The 16,277-nt window shown below is 50.3% G+C and overlaps 1 protein-coding gene across 2 annotated transcripts; it reads right to left on the bottom strand.

Annotated features, from left to right (window-relative positions):
• Window positions 1–533: 533 nt before the first annotated feature.
• POLE3 (DNA polymerase epsilon 3, accessory subunit) lies at window positions 534–4,305 on the bottom strand. 2 transcript variants are annotated; one of them, XM_059486636.1, is made up of 5 exons: window positions 4,268–4,305; window positions 3,996–4,071; window positions 3,329–3,414; window positions 2,543–2,661; window positions 534–2,066 (listed from the first exon to the last, which is right to left on the bottom strand). In XM_059486636.1, exons 2-5 carry the CDS (start codon window positions 4,059–4,061, stop codon window positions 1,843–1,845), a joined length of 495 nt encoding a protein of 164 aa, XP_059342619.1. In that variant the 5' UTR covers window positions 4,062–4,071; window positions 4,268–4,305; the 3' UTR covers window positions 534–1,842. The 2 variants fall into 2 exon arrangements, with proteins under 2 accessions (XP_059342619.1, XP_059342620.1); XM_059486637.1 differs by lacking the exon at window positions 4,268–4,305 and having other exon boundaries at window positions 534–2,073; window positions 3,996–4,257.
• Window positions 4,306–16,277: the final 11,972 nt, after the last annotated feature.

Genomic DNA, 16,277 nt, shown 5'->3' with positions numbered 1-16,277 from the left:
GTGAGGGTTTGGAGTGCTGCAGTGTTTGGTTTAAGGAGCATGGCTGAGAGGCTGTGGTGGTGTGGAGCAGGGTTTGGGGTGCTGCAGAGGCACCTGGAGCAGGGTTTGGGGTGCTGGGGGAAGCCCAGAGCCCTGCCTTGGTCTCTCAGAGCAGGGGAGATGCCAGGATCAGGTTTAGTGCAGGAATTCTGCAGCTCCCCCACCAAAGCACCATTCCCTGGCTCACTCCGGTGCAGAAACCCTGGATCCAGATCCTGGATGATCCCCCCAGCCTGGAGCCTCTCCCTGGAGCTGACAGCTCCTTCCCCCAGCAAACATCAGTGACCTGGAAATCCCCTCCTCCTTTCCACAGTCCCTCCTCCTCTCACACAGGCCAGGCTGCAGCAGCCTTCATCGTCCCCTCATCCTCCTCCATGTCGGCTGCTCCAGAAACCTGAGCATTTCCTGCTCCCATCCCACTTATGCAACCACAACCTGCTCATTTTATAACTGACCAAAATATGAGACACCCATTTCTGTAAAAAAAAGCTGGTTTTATTTAGATCTCATTCCCTTCCAGAATATGCACCCCAGATATGTGCTGAAGAGAAAAAAAAAAAAAAAAAAAAAAAGAGAGGAAAAGAGCTGGAAGGTGGGTGTTTATCAGAAATGTGGGGAACACATCATCAGCTGAGACTTTGCACAGCCCGACTGGATGCCAGCAGAAACTCGACAGCAGAAAATCTGTGTTGGTTCAGTTCTTTTCAGAAGCTGGGCTTGTGTGCGTGTGAAAATCCAGCGAGCCAGAAAAGCAGGAGGGCAGGGTGGTTCTTGTGGGCAGCTGCCACCATTTTTTGGTGGAAAGGATCCAGGATTCCTCACAAGTGCTATTTCAAAACTGCACATCATCAAAACCTGGGGGTTTTAAATTTATCTAAAACTTCCTGAGGGAGAAAAGGCATCAGAACTAAGAGTTCAAATGGAAAAACACAAACCTAAACCAGCACAAGGGTCACCAAGAGCTTCTCTCAACCCTTCCTTCCTGCAGGGGCCTTTTGTGAAGCCACAAGGGCCCCTGGGTGGGCACACACGCCCTGCCCAGGCACCCCTGGGATGGAATTAGCCCATCCCAACTGGGAAAAGGGGAAAAGACAACCACAATTCCCCACTCTGCTCTAGCACATCTCAGCTTGCTGCAGGTGAGACCACCAGACCCCAGTGTGGCACTGAGCTGTCACACCCCCAGCATGGCACAAAGCCACCTGTTTTCAGCCCTGCTCCTCATCTGAGCCCTCCTTGTGCTCCAGATTTTGAATCATCTCCTCTTTGTCTCTCAATGCACTGTCACTGTACAGTTTACCCCGTGTTTTTCAGATTTGGGTTAGTCTGGGTGAGTCAGTGAGTGAACTCGTGGTCCCTGTGCAGCCACCCTGAGGCTGGAGGACACAGTGTCACTGTCACAGCACAGCAGGCAGAGGAGGCACAGCCAGGATGCAAGGAAACAAAGGGAAACAAACAACTCAACTGGATCAAAAGCTTCAATGTGCAGCTCCCAAGCCTCTGGACATCATCACCTACATTCTACGCCCCAGAAGTGATTTGTGAATGGATTCAGCCCCTCATCTTCAAGACTCTCATGTTCTCCTGGCCAGTTTCTGCACTGAGCACCCACCAGTGCTTTTTTCCTCTCTTTCAGAGCCAGCCCAGCATCAAAAGCCCAGGAAGTGCATGCCCATAGCCTGGGGAGAGCCAAAGCCCAGCAGGCACAGGGAGGAGCCACCGTGCCAGGGAAAAGCTTCAGCACAGTCCTTTATGTACAAATTCCAGCCAAAAGGGACAGGCCACAGAGGGCAGTACAAAGCTCTAAAGGACACTCCAGGGGACGCAGCAAGGTCGATTTACAGCCTTTACATCCCTCTGAGCACACCCCAGCTCAGTTGTCCACCTCTTCCTCATCGTTTGGTTCTTCCTCCTCCATCCTTTCATCGTCATCATCATTGTCCTCCTCTCGGCTCTTATCTTGCTCCTCCGAGTCTGCCTTCTTGTCTTTATCTTTCCTGGCCTCTTTCTTTCCTTTCTGCTCCCGCCTGTAAACTGAGGAGAGGGAACAGTGAGGGCTTGGCACAGCACAGACAGGTCAGTGGCTGAGATCCAACGTCCACTTGCTCTCCTGGCTTTGGAGGGGAGCAGGGAACTCAGAGCACAACTCACCCTACGAGCTGAGCTGTGCTGAGCAGCTCCATAGGAAATCAGGTTAAATTTCAGCAGAAAAATGCTGAAAAGGATGCAGGAGGTCACATTTACAGGCAGCACCTACGGCTTTCCTTAGATAACATAATAGGGGAGTGAGAGCAGATGAGACTTTCTCAATCCTCATCAGTTGTGCAATAATGTTATCCCAGTCCCGTTAAGGTGCACATTAGTTACTCCCCAGGCAAACTGCAGTGGAGGATGCTGGGCAAAGAGAAGAGAAACAAGACAGGCAATAAGTGTTGCTTGTCCAGCGTTGGAGGAAACAGGACTCAGTGCCTCAGAGTCCCTGGGCACTCATGGAGCACGGTACCTTCCAGGGATTCCTTCAGAGGGGCCACGAATCTCTGGAACTCCATCTCCTCCATGGCAGAGAGCACGTCCCCAGCATTCAGGGTTTTCCTCTTCCCCTTCATGGCAAAGTTATTTGCACTAGGGAGAACCAAAAAGAGAGGTAATAGGGAACTGTTAGCAATTCCATCTTGACTTTAATAATCAAGTCATAAGCAACTTAAAAAAGCCATCCACAAAACATTTAGGGTTTTTTTATCATTTACTAAAGAAGGTTTGAGACATTTTTGTTTACACTGGCTGTCTGTGCTTTCTCACAGTGTTAGTTTCTGCTTGCACAGACCTTTTCTATGAGCAGGAGAAGGAGAAAGCCTGAACCTTGACTGTGACAGTTCCACACAGCCCTAGAAGCACCTGACACGAGAGAAGTGACTGCCTGCAGAGATTATGCCAAACCACCCCAAAATGTGACTGTGCCCTCTGTGGCAGCTCTTTCCCTAACACAGCTTCATGATGAAGAGCCTGACAATGAGTCAAGTGCCCCTGCCTTTGCCACGAAGGCTGTGCAGCCACGTTCTAAGGCTAATGGCAGTTTGGGACCCCTCTTTTTGGGACATGGCTGTGTTCAGAGCCCAGCTACCTTCCCACGGGCTGCTCTGAGCAGTCCAACCCACCTGCTGCAGCCTGGCAGACTGGTTTATTTATATAAACAGAAAATACAGAAAAACAACACTGGGAAAGAGTCCTCAGGCCAGCAGAGATGAATTATCAATCAAGTGCCCCAGTGATTGCTGCACCAAGTCCTTACCATGATGTTGCATAGAGCACAAACACGCTCGCTGCTCGGGAGATCGCGCTCCGGGCTTCTTTGGAAATATTGACTCCATCAGGAAGCTGAAAAACAAATACAACTTTTATCAGCAGCTGCTAAAAACAAACTCCAAAACTGAAGTGCCAGTGTGTTAAGGCACTCAGAGGGCTCAGAAGAACTGGGAACTGCTCTGGGTGCTGTCACAGGAGCTCTGCTCCCAGTGGAAGCCCAGGGCAGTGGGAATGTGTCCCTCAAAGGAACAAAGCTGAGCAGAAGCGAGTGACTCTGGCATTTGGGGTCTGGCCACTGTCTGCAGGTAACTCATCCTGTGACTGCCCAGCTCCTGACATGCCTGCCAGGCCCAGACCCACCCAGCAACACCTCACAGCTCCAGACCAAACCAAGTAAACTAACCAATGGGAGTTATTCTGGATTTTTATATAGACACGGACTTGTGTACTGAAGTTTTAGGGGGCCTGGTTCTCACAGTGCCACTGCGGGAGCTGCACCGGTACAGCTGCAGTGAGGGGGCCGCAGCCCCGGTACCCCAGGGGGACAGCCCAGGGCAGAGCCCCGCGGGCGGGGACACAGCAGGGGCCGGGGCCGGGGCCTCCAGGGCCGGGATCTCCCGGGGCTCCGCTGGGCCGCGGGGCCCGGCACCCACCGCCTCCTTGATGATGCGGGTGATGACGGCGTTGGGCAGGTTCAGGTCCTCCGGTCTCTCCGCCATCCTGGGCCTCCTGCAAGGCAAACGCGGCGTCAGGGGCGCGGGGATGGGCGGGATCGCGGTGGGACAGGCGGGATCCCCTCAGGACAGGGGGATCGCGGTGGGACAGGCGGGATCCGCTCAGGACAGGGGGATCGCGGTGGGACAGGCACTTTCCCCTCAGGACAGGGGGATCCCCTCGGGACTCGGCGCTCTCGGCCCGGCCGTACCCAGCCCGCGCTCCGCCGCCGCCCCGCCCGCTCCCGGCGCGCACCGCGGCCCTGCCCACACGGCGGGAAATGGCGACGGCGCCTGAGGGGCGGGCAGCGGGAAGGGAAAGGGAAAGGAAAGGGAAAAGAAGGAGAGGGAGAAGGACCAGGAGGAGAAGCAGGAATAGGAACAAGATAAGGGCAGGGATAGGGACAGGCATAGCTATAGGTGTAGGTACAAGTGTAGGTGTAAGGCCAGGTGATGGTGAGGGGACAGGGACAGGTGCGGGACAAGTTCAGGTGAAGGAACAAGGACAGATTCAGGTGTAGGTACAGGACAGGTGCAGGGGCAGGTTCAGGTGCAGGGACAGGAAGGTTCAGGTGCAGGTGCAGGGACAGGCTCTGGTGGTCACACCGCTGTCACTGAGGGGCTGTCAGGGCTCGGAGCAGGGCCAGGCACAGGCACAGCGTGGGGCCGAGCTGGGGCAGCCCTGGGCAGAGCTGGTGCCTCTGGGATTGTTCCCAAGGTGCCCCAAAGTCCCTGGGATCAGTAAGGCTCACTCCGAGGCTGTGTGACACTGTTAGTGACTAAGGCATTACTGTATCCTTGTGTGTGGCTGACAAAGCTCCAGCCTCTGCACCAACACTAATACAAAACTTTTCAATTTATTTATACATTTTAGCAAACAAATTAGTGTTCATTGGCTCTAGGTTACATAATTCTCTTCATTAGTTACCGTTTTCTCTGCTCTTGGTTGTTAATTTCTCACACTTCACGCTAATCTGGTCCCCATACTTTATTACTTTTATAATCTTTTTCTCAGTCAGGGAATCTCCAGCTTTCCAGGCCTTAATCTCCTCTGCATTTTCTGCTTGCTTCAACACCCTTGAAGGGTCATAAATTTAAGGTCCCAGATGTCCAATCTCCAACTCCCTTTGGCTTTGTGTATTGAAGCTTGGCAGCGTTACTTTTAGCAAACTTGAGGTTTTGGTTATTTAGTGATCAAAGAAATTGTAAGAGCTTGTGAAGAAACTTAAATAGTGCTAGCTGAAAGTGGGCACTGGTTGCAATTAATTAAAACAATTAGTTAGGAAAGTTGCATCATTTCCAATGGGAAATAACAGCTGTTTTACCCCACACTGGTGTCTGGCCTCTTCCCTTGTTGCTGTGTGAGGGCACAGGGCTGTGAGCTCCTCCATCCCTGCCCCACTGACCCCATGCCTGGCCTAAACCCTGTAATTCCATGAGACTTTATCCCTGTTGATAACCTGACCAGGTAATTAAATAAGCTCAGAGTGCAAGAAAGCAGATTAATGCTGTGTTGGGGTGATACTTGAAATTGTGAGCAGTGATTGACAGCAGAGCTCTTTTCCATGGGAAATGGGAATTCCCTGTTATCAAGGGCAGCGTTTCTGTTGCAGGGAGAGTTGACAGAAGCTTGTGAGCCCAGGTGAAGGTAACTGTGGTGGACATAACGCTGTGCTGGGGGAGGCACACACTGAGCACAACCGTTCCAGTTCCACTGGATTAATAAACTCCATCCCTGCTGTACAAACGGTGTGTAAATTTTGGTTTTAGCTCCTTTCCATGTGCTCTGTTGTTCCCCACCTGTTTGGTGTGGCAGTGCTGGCACTGGGGAGGGACATTCACAGGCGGCAGACTGAGCTGCTGTGACAGTGGCTGTCACCCTGTTCTGAAGTTCTTCTAAGCCTTCTGATGTTTACATTTTCAAAATAGAGTTTCTCACTGACTTTTCATGTAAATAATGATTGTTTTGCATTCCTTTCTGGAGGAGGAGAGAATTGGACTGTTGGTTTGACCAGTGTGGTCGGAGAGGTGGCAATCTCATCCTCCAATCCATGGTCACTTTTGGAATTCCATAAATATTGAGGTCCAGAAATAAATGTGCCTTTTTTGCCTTGGACATCTCAGCATGTGTGTTCATTTTGTGTCCTATTGTGACAGTGACCATGGCAGGTTGAGCTGCTGTGACAGTGCCCATGGCAGACTCAGATCCTGGACAGGGGTTTTGTATTTGTTGGGAATGCCCCAATGAAGGCAGGAATGATGCATCTGACTCCATGTTCTCAGAAGGCTAATTTATTACTTTATAATACTATATTATATTAAAGAATATATTTAATATATTTTAATATAATATATTGATATAATTATATATTAACTATATATAATATATACTATATAGAATATATATAATACTATATTCTATTGAAGAATGTACTATATTCTATTAAAGAATACTATACTAAAGAATACAGAAAGGATTCTTACTGAATGCTAAAAAGATAATAATGAAACTCCTGACTCTCTCCAGAGTCCTGACACAGCTTGGCCCTGATTGGCCAAAGAGTGAAAACAACTCCCAGCAGAATGCAATGGAACAATCACCTGTGGGTAAACAATCTCCAAACACATTGCACATGAGCACAACACAGGAGAAGCAAATGAGATAAGAATTGTTTCCCTTTTCTCTGAGGCTCCTCAGCTTTCCAGGAGAAAAATCCTGGGTGAAGGGATTTTATCAGAGAATGTGAATGCCCCACAGGGGGGTGGCTCAGAGCTGTTGGAGCCCTTGGGAGCCACTGCTGCTCATTTTGGTTTCTTAGAAAAAGAAGCTTTTTTAGAGCATGAGGTGTTTTTGTCCATGAACTGAGAACCAAGCGAGGTGGTGGTGTGGGAATGCCTGGGGAAGGGGCGGGATGGAGCAGAGCCAGGAATGGGGGCTGCTCAAATCCAGGGATTCAGCCCAAAGCTGCCCCATTCATCCAGCTCTGTGAGTCCTCTGGACACAGCAGGCTCTCCTCCTGGCCCCTGGTGTGAGTCTGTATTTGTTTTTAATGACAATGTCTGTAGGTTGGTACACTGAGTCCCAGGAAGGGACATTGAAGCCCATTCCATGGCAGGGACACCTCCCACTGTCCTAGGCTGCTCCCAGCCCTGTCCAGCCTGGCCTGGGACACTTCCAGGGACATTTCCAGGGATCCAGGGGCAGCCATCCATCCTGGCCTTATATCCTGTAGGTCCAGAGCCTTTATATTAAATCAGCTGTCTAGTCTTGTTTCACTGCCATGGGTAAAACACAGAAGATGTTGAGCATGCAATGCTCAAATTTACTGCTGTGAGTCACATTTTACACTGGAACAAAAATGTTGTTGCACGTAGCACAGGTATAAATACAGAGGAGCAGCAGCTCAGCCCAGCCTGAGAGGGAAAGCAAAACCATGGGACAATCAATATTGTCCTTCTGTACCTCAGGGAAAGGCTATAACAGATTTAGATTTAAATGCTTTGAGTTAGATATTAAGAAAACACGCTGGCAGGGTGGGCAGGCCCTGGCACAGGGTGCCCAGAGCAGCTGTGGCTGCCCCTGGATCCCTGGCAGTGCCCAAGGCCAGGCTGGGCAGGGCTGGGAGCACCCTGGGACAGTGGGAGGTGTCCCTGCCATGGCAGGGGTGGAATGAGAGGATCTTCAAGGTTTCTTCCACGTTCTGTGATTCTGTTCAATGGCTCTGCACTGATGTCAGTAGATGAACGCTGTGAGTTTTAAGCCTGCAGTGACGGTGGGCACTCCTTTAGCCTGCTTGTTTTTCACAAAATTGCACCAAAATGTGACATTTATGGTTTAGCTGCAGGCAAAGAGCTGACCCAGCAGTGTTTGTACTCCTCAGAATAGCACAGAGGGGCTTGAATCTCACTTGACCTCTGTGAAAATGACACTTCAGTATCATCATGGCCAAAGGAAAAAAATATTACTACAAAAATACAGAGTATTCTGATGTAGAACAGTCATGGTGGAACACCTGAATTGTTTCCAGCACTCCTGAAGCCCTGTTTGGATGGGAGCCATCCAAGCCCTGTAAATAAGAGGCTGCTGATGCAGTAACAGATAACTCTTCCTCTTGTAGAATCAGGGATGAGGTGTGCCAGGACACGGTGCACAGAAAAGTTCTGAAGAGCAAACCCTTCCCTCTGGGCTCTCCCTGCTCTGCTCAGAATGTTTTGGGGCTGCAGGATTCACTGTGAGGGCCTGAGAAGCGTTCAGTGCCTTCCTGTGCCCTGAGTCACTTCACACCTCTGCCCTCGTTAGTGCTGAACGGAGCCGGGGCTCGGGTGACTCAGGGGGACAGGACAGCCCTTAGGAGGCACAGCAAACAGCAGGGGACACAGGGGACACACGGCAGGGACACAGGGACACATCCCAGACTGGTGTTGGGTGATGCAGGGACACATCCCAAATTGCTGTTGGATAACCCAGGGACACAGGAACACATCCTAAACTGGTGTTGGATAACCCAGGGACACAGGGACACATCCCAAACTGGTGTTGGATAACCCAGGGACACAGGGACACATCCCAAACTGGTGTTGGATGAAGGAAGAGACACAGGGACACATCCCAGACTGATGTTGGATAACTCAGAGACACAAGGACTCATCCCAAACTGCTGTTGGATGGTTTGCACTTCCCAATTTAAATTTCCTTGGGAGACTGTCTACGACTGCTCCGTTTTTAAAATTCATTTTCCTTTTGGCTATGGAAGAAGAATGAATGTGAAACACTTGGCAGTATCCTTTTTAAAAGGAAATAAGATTTTGCTCTAAATATTTAAGTGCATCAGGGCTCTAACAGAGCTGGTGCCTGGAATGATCCCATTTTTCCTTCCCCTCAGGACAGGCCAGGCACTGCAGGCAGGAGCGCGGTCCCCAGAGGATGGAGCTGTCCCTCAGAGGTGTCACTCACACTCTCCTCTTCCTACCTCAGCCCCTCTAAGTTTAGCTCACCTCTGATGAAGGCCTCCGAGTGCAGCACTTTTCAAAATATCTTCCTGGCATTCTTTTTTTAGCCATAAACTAATTCAGCAGTTTCAGCTGTCAAAAAAGTGCCAGCCTGAAATTCTGCTGATTGAGTGGACCTTCCTATGTGACCTAAGCCAGAGACTTGGACAAATCCTGTGTTCCAGGTCAGGAGCTATTTTCAGCTGCGTGGATGGGCTATTGCATTAACTGTAACTTTGTTACTCCCTTTGGAAAGTGCTTTGGGAAGGGAAGCTGTAGGGTGACCTCTGTGTCACCTCTGGTGGTGTTCACTCGGGTTTGTGGCACCATGAATCTTGCTCTGTTTGTGCCCTGCTCCAGCCAGGGCTCTGCAGCAGGGTCAGACATCTGTGCTCTCACCTGCACAGACCATCCTGGTGCTCTGCAGTAACACAGGGACAGTGAGTGCTCCCAGCTCCCAGGGTGTCAGAGCTCAGTGCATCCCTCTGGGTGTCCAGAGTTGCTGAGGACCCCCATCAGGGGGCTCAGAGACCCTGGCACACAGCCCAGAGCACCTGGGGAATTGATTATGACCCCTGGAGCAAGTTACCAGCTTTGTATGAGGACCTGAAAGTCACACAGGTTTGAATGGTGTAATAACAAAATGATCACAGTGTGAAAATGTAGATTTTAGGATTTTTGGTATGGGGGTTATGGGGACAAGATGGAGGAACTTGGGCATATCCAACCTTTCTTCTTCTTCTTCTTCTTCTTCTTCTTCTTCTTCTTCTTCTTCTTCTTCTTCTTCTTCTTCTTCTTCTTCTTCTTCTTCTTCTTCTTCTTCTTCTTCTTCTTCTTCTTCTTCTTCTTCTTCTTCTTCTTCTTCTTCTTCTTCTTCTTCTTCTCCTCCTCCTCCTCCTCCTCCTCCTCCTCCTCCTCCTCCTCCTCCTCCTCCTCCTCCTTCTCCATTTTCTGCAGTGCTGTTGGCACTTTGGGATGGGTTTAGAGTAGAAGCTCACTGTCTAACACAGGTGATGGGTATTGGGAATTAAGTGTAAATATGTTATATGTAGTTTGTAGTATAAAAGGACAGCACAGAGTGCCTGTGGCTGCCCTGCTGAGCAGATCTCGGCTGGGCAGAAAGAAAATTTTATAGATAAGAATTAATAAACAACCTCAAGACCGAAAAGTGAAGAGTCCAGACTCGTTCCTCAGCTGCATGGGCTGAAGCAGAGACACCCTGCACATCTGGGGCAGCAATTATCAACAGCAACCTGAGAGCAGGGAAAGGAATGCCTTCCTGATTCTGGGTAGTGGGATCACACTCAAACAATATGGGCAATAATCAGGTTGTGCTCAGCTAATTGATCCAGCATAACAATTAATCCACAGAGTGGCTTAAAGGTGCCCCAGTAAGGTGGGCTAATGGTGTAGTGTGCCACTACAAAATGGGATCCAGCTCCTCCTATGTCTGCCAAATGCACATTAAAGTTGACCCTACAGGAGTGGAAAGTCCTTGAAGTGAAAGTGGTTTAGGGCTGGGCAGCTATTTTGGAAAATGTCTTGTGCCTGCTCTGTTGTGTTCTCCCCTAGACATCACCTTCTGACATGGAACAGGAGCTTTGTCTGACCCTGCTTTTATTTTCTTTAATATTCTTGAATATCCTTTCTCCTTAAATATTCTTGTAAAGACTCCTCACTGAGAGGGTGGTGGTCACTGGCACAGGCTCCCTGGGGAAGTGGTCGTGGCACCAAGGCTGCCAGAGCTCCTAGGACATCTGGAGGATGTGATTAGTGACAGGAGTTCATTCTAGTCCTGCAAGGGAGTGGGGCTATGATCCCTTGTAGCTGGAGAGACTCTATGTGCCTGTTCCCATGCCTGGGCTGAAGGGGGGAGTCAGGATCAGAGTTCTGGGGGAGAAATGAGGCAGCTGCCCTTGGAGCAGCAGCTTCACTCTAACACCAGCTTAACTGAACATAAAAATGTCAGAGACCCTTGGTTTACTCTGTCCAGCCTGGCAATGGGGAAGATAATGATGATCCAGATGACAAAGGAGATCTCTGTCAAGAGAAAGGGCAACTTTCCCCTTCTGTTGTGCCCCAGGACAAAGGACAATGGCTTTAAACTGAAGGAGGATACACTTAGTTAGATATTGGGGAGGAATTGTTCCCTGGCAGGGTGGGCAGGCCCTGGCACAGGGTGCCCAGAGCAGCTGTGGCTGCCCCTGGATCCCTGGCAGTGCCCAAGGCCAGGCTGGGCAGGGCTGGGATCACCTGGGGCAGTGGGAGGTGTCCCTGCCATGGCAGGGGTGGCACTGGATGGGCTTTAAGGTCTCTCCCATCCCAAACCAGTCTAAGAGTTCTGGCATTTGATCTGTCTCTCCCCATCACATGCCAAATCTGTTTGGGTGCCAAATGCCAGAAATATTTGATTTTCTGTGAAATCAGTGAGCTAACCTGGCTCTCTGGGAGGCAGAGCAGTGTCAGAGCTGGGGAGCAGAGGTACCTGGGAGGAGAGCTCAGTGATTTCCTGCAGCTCCAGACTGCAGTTCAGCTCAGGTGACAGGCAATAACTTCCTAAGCTGTTTTAACTTCATTACTTTGATCCATTTGACCATTCTAAGGCCAAAAGCATAATTCCCAAGAGACCTTTTGCTATATTGAAACTGATCTCTTTTATGAGAAGGGTCACTAAAGACCCAGCTTGGTTATTACATTGTTTTTATTGCATTAAAATAAATCAACAATGGATTAATACTCAGCATTTGTCAAAATGCGGCAGCAGGACTGGATGCTCAGATCAGACATCCTCTAAGAGACCTGGAATGTCTCATGGTGCTGCTCTTGTGTGTCACTGAGGGTCCAGAGTGCAGGAGAATGGTGCTGTGAGCTGATGTGCTGCTGTAATTCACTGGGTTTTTAATCAGGTTAAGGTGCAAGACAGGTGTGTGTTAAACACCTGGCCTGAGGAATTCCCACTGCCCCAGGGAAATGCAAAAGCAAGGACAAAGCCTTGAGCTGGGAAAATTGTCAGGTGTGGGCCCAACCCACTGTTATCCTGCAGGCTAGGCATGGCAAAAGGGGAAAAGGATGAAAAAAAAAGAACAAAAGAATAGTTTACGATGCCCCATTAGTGAGAGCAGCCTCTCAGCCTGCAATCAGACTGAGCTGTGTGCCTTTAATGGGGAGGGAATCATGGAACCCCAGCCTGGTTTGGGGTGGAAGGGACCCTAAAGCCCATCCAGTGCCACCCCTGCCATGGCAGGGACACCTCCCACTGTCCCAGGGGCTCCCAGCCCTGCCCAGCCTGGCCAGGGATGGGGAATCCACCCCACACAGGCCGCCTGTGGTGCTCTGGTGGCTGCTGCTCTCTGTGATTGCTGCTCCTCACTGTGGAGGCTCCTCCAGCCTAGAGGAGATGCTCTGTACAGGATGTGTCTGGAGGGATCAGGGAGCATCCCTGTGCTCAAAGGGATCCCTCTCCTGAATTCAACCTGGATATCTCCCTAACCAACCCCAGGGCAGCAGGGGAAGAAGCCAGGCAGTTTCTGCAGGTTTACAGTGTTCAGATGGGTGAAAATCTGAACTGAAATAAAACAAGAGTTTCTTGCTCTCCCATCTTTTCCCTGCTGCTCTCCTCCGGGACAGGAGCTGGTTTATGGAGCAGCTCTTACACAAACCATGCTGTGCTCACAGCTGCCTTGGTTTCAGCCAGTTTGGCAATGGCAAAGGGACAAGATGAACTGTTTCCAGCAAGCCTGGCCCTGTTGGAGGATGGGCACAGCACAAGTGGTTGTGCATGGAGACTGTTCTGTGCTCTGCATCCCTGGCGAGGCACCAGGGGCTGTGCCAGCTCCTGCTCACGTGGGGTTTGTCACTGAGCCTCTGCCTGCCCTAGAAATGCTCTGTGCTCCCATCCTGAGCTCTTGCAGCCACCCCTCAGAGCCCAGGCAGGGCTGTGGCTGCTCCCTTTGCATGTTCAGAGTCTGCATTTCATAGGGAAGGGGCACAGAGGGAGGTTTAGAAAAGAGATCAGCCAAAGCATAAATTTGTTACCCTAAATGATGGGTGCAAAAGGCCAAACACATGAAGTCCTGTGGAGAGACAGGGACACAGTTTGTGTCAGACTCTGGATGTTGCCAGGACTCTGATATTTTGCAGCAGCTGAGCTGAGGGCTGTGCTGGGATCCTGTGCTGGCTGTGGGGACCCTGTGGAAGGGGATGGATGGTTTTGTGAGCAGGAGCAGCCCATGAGGCTGGGGCAGTGCTGGTTTGACACCCAGGGCTCTGTCCTCTCCCAGCTCCATTTTCCAGGAGTGTGGAGTCCTGAGTGCATCAGCCTGGAAAGGAGGAGACAAGGGAGCTGCAGGACAGCAAAGGCAGCAGCAGAGACCACGCTGGGGATGTTGCTGCTGCTCTGGCTCAGATCTGGGCTCCAACAGGATGCTCACACTCTGGGATGTGGGCAGAGAAGGGGTGGTGTACCTAAAATACCCTGGAAGGAGGAGAAACCTTTTTTGTGCCTCAGATTGGAAAAGGATTTGCAATGTGCCAGTCTGCCTGTTTGCTGGGCTCCTAACTGGAGTTTTCCAGGGAGAAGCTGAGCTGTGCCTGTGCAGAGGTGGTGCCAGGGACAGCAGCACCTCAACTGGGCCCTGGGGAAGAGGGGCTGCACTGTTCCCACTGCTGGAATGGTTTCTGTGCCTGCCCTATATGCCAGGCTCTGCTAATCCCAGAAATCTGCCCTCAGGATTGCCCTGAAATAGCCCAAACCCTCCTTCCTGCAATCCTCTTACCATCTGGGCAGCCAGATAATTTTTCCCAGCCTGATTTAGTTTCTCTAGTTCCAAAGTCAGCCCCAAGCCTGTGGGTTTTCTGTGTGCCCTTTTGCCTGGAATAACTGTCTAAGCACGTGTTTGGATTTGAATATCCAGCCAAAGGCAGACCCTGGTGCTGGCAGGCTGGAATCTGTGATGGAGAACGGTGTTAAATTTTAAAAGAAAGTCATTAACTCCCAGGCCAACCAGCTGAATGAGCAGTTTGCTGGAGACTCCAAGAGAACTGCAGGTTAAGGTCAGTTCCAGGCTGGAATGTGAGGGGGGAAGTCAGGAGGAGTTGATTTTTGCTGTTGGGAGCCAGGAGAGAATAGAGCTGTTGCAGGACCACCATCTCCCCCAGCTCACAGTTTAATTTGTACCTCCCCAGCTGGATCTCTGCTCCCTTGGGACATTTTTATACTGGTTTGGATTGGGATTTCCCCCTCCCCTTGCAGTGGTAACACGAGCAGAGGCTCTGGGAGCTGAATCTCCTCAGCTGGAGAGGATCTGACCTGCGAGGGAGCCATGGAGCAGCCCCGTGAGTGCTGGGGGTTCCTCTGCCTTTGAGCACTGCTCATTCCCTGGGGAGGAGGGGGTTGGATGGGTGTGCAGACATCTCTTATGAAAAATCCTTTCCTTAGGAGTTTTCCTTCTGAGAAGCTGAAAGGCCTCAGGAACAAAATGGAAACAATGGTTATCTGCTGCTGTGGAATGCAACAGGTGCATCTGGGATTGGTCTCATGGGGCTGTTTCTAATTAATGGCCATTAATCAGAAACACAGTCAACTGGCTTGGACAGAGAGTCTGAGACACAAACCTTTGTTATTATTCTTTCTTTTTCTATTCTTAGCCAGCCTTCTGATGAAATCCTTTCTTCTATTCTTTTAGTATAGTTTTAATGTAATGTATATCATAAAATAATAAATCAAGCCTTCTGAAGCATGGAGTCAGATCCTCATCTCTTCCCTCATCCTCAGACCCCTGTGAGCACGGTCACAGATGGGTGGTGGCTCTGTGGCGGCTGCTCATGGCAGCCAGATCTGGAGCCTGGAGGAGATGAGGGTCTGTGTCTCCCCTGTTCCTGTTGTGGGGGGCTGGAGATGCCCAGCTCCCCGTGGGATCGTGTTTGATCTCAGGGCTCTCCGTGCTGCAGGACAGAGGGGATTTGAATCCACTGGGTTTGTGTGTTAGGAGTGATTTCTGCAGCCAGAGAGCCTCAAACCCTCTGGGAGCAGGGCAGGGAGAGCTCTGGGCCTGGGAGCCCCACAGAGACCCTTTACTATAATTTATTTATTATTAGTTTGAAAGCCCTGTCCCCTGGGACTCTTTCACCCCAAGCTGTGCTTTAGCTGGACAGACAGAGCATTTATTACTGCCCTGTTTGCCTCTTAAAAGCCTTTTGCAATGAGAGAGAGAGAGAGAGAGAGGAGATTTGTGTGAGCCTGGGAAGCTCCTGGGAGACAGGGGAGTGTAAATAAACAGCTCTGAGTGCTGGGAGAGCACTTGAGAGGAGCCACACAAACCACGGTGCTGGGGCTGGGACAGGGACCAGGACACTCAGGGCTGGGCAGGTACAAACCCTGCCCCATCCCAGAGGTTCAGGATGCCTGGGATTGTGGAGGGAATTGTTTGATGCTTGCTCAGGAAGCTGCTTGGTGATGCCTGTCCTGTGGGCTGAGCTGTGCAGTGAAAAATCCGTATTGGTTTGGTTTGGTTTTCTCCCAGGTGCAATCCCAGATTGGTTTGGTTTGGTTTGGTTTTTCCCAGGTGCAATCCCAGATTGGGTTTGGTTTGGTTTGGTTTGGTTTGGTTTTTCCCAGGTGCAATCCCAGATTGGTTTGGTTTGGTTTGGTTTTTCCCAGGTGCAATCCCAGATTGGTTTGGTTTGGTTTGGTTTGGTTTGGTTTGGTTTGGTTTTTCCCAGGTGCAATCCCAGATTGGTTTGGTTTGGTTTGGTTTGGTTTGGTTTGGTTTTTCCCAGGTGCAATCCCAGATTGGTTTGGTTTGGTTTTTCCCAGGTGCAATCCCAGATTGGTTTGGTTTGTTTTTTTCCTGGGTGCAATCCCAGATTGGTTTGGTTTGGTTTGGTTTGATTTGGTTTGGTTTGGTTTGGTTTGGTTTTTCCCAGGTGCAATCCCAGATTGGTTTGGTTTGTTTTTTTCCTGGGTGCAGTCCCAGATTGGTTTGGTTTGGTTTGGTTTTTCCCAGGTGCAATCCCAGACTGGGTTTGGTTTGGTTTGGTTTGGTTTGGTTTGGTTTGGTTTGGTTTGGTTTGATTTGGTTTGGTTTGGTTTCTCCCAGGTGCAGTCCCAGACTGGTTTGGTTTTTCCCAGGTGCAATCCCAGATTGGGTTTGGTTTGGTTTGGTTTGGTTTGGTTTGGTTTGGTTTGGTTTGGTTTGGTTTGGTTTGATTTGGTTTGGTTTGGTTTCTCCCAGG

This window comes from Ammospiza nelsoni, chromosome 20 (assembly GCF_027579445.1).
Source record: "Ammospiza nelsoni isolate bAmmNel1 chromosome 20, bAmmNel1.pri, whole genome shotgun sequence".
Lineage (NCBI taxonomy): Eukaryota > Metazoa > Chordata > Aves > Passeriformes > Passerellidae > Ammospiza > Ammospiza nelsoni.
This window is presented reverse-complemented; position numbering and strand designations above follow the sequence as displayed.

Excerpts from the sequence above, each read along its gene's own strand:
- POLE3 (XM_059486636.1), bottom strand. The coding sequence starts at position 4,061 with ATGGCGGAGAGACCGGAGGACCTGAACCTGCCCAACGCCGTCATCACC. Across the intron at positions 3,415-3,995 it reads CCCGCATCATCAAGGAGGCG|CTTCCTGATGGAGTCAATAT; the intron begins GTGGGTGCCGGG and ends TTTGTTTTTCAG. Across the intron at positions 2,067-2,542 it reads TCTGAAGGAATCCCTGGAAG|GCGGGAGCAGAAAGGAAAGA; the intron begins GTACCGTGCTCC and ends CTCAGTTTACAG.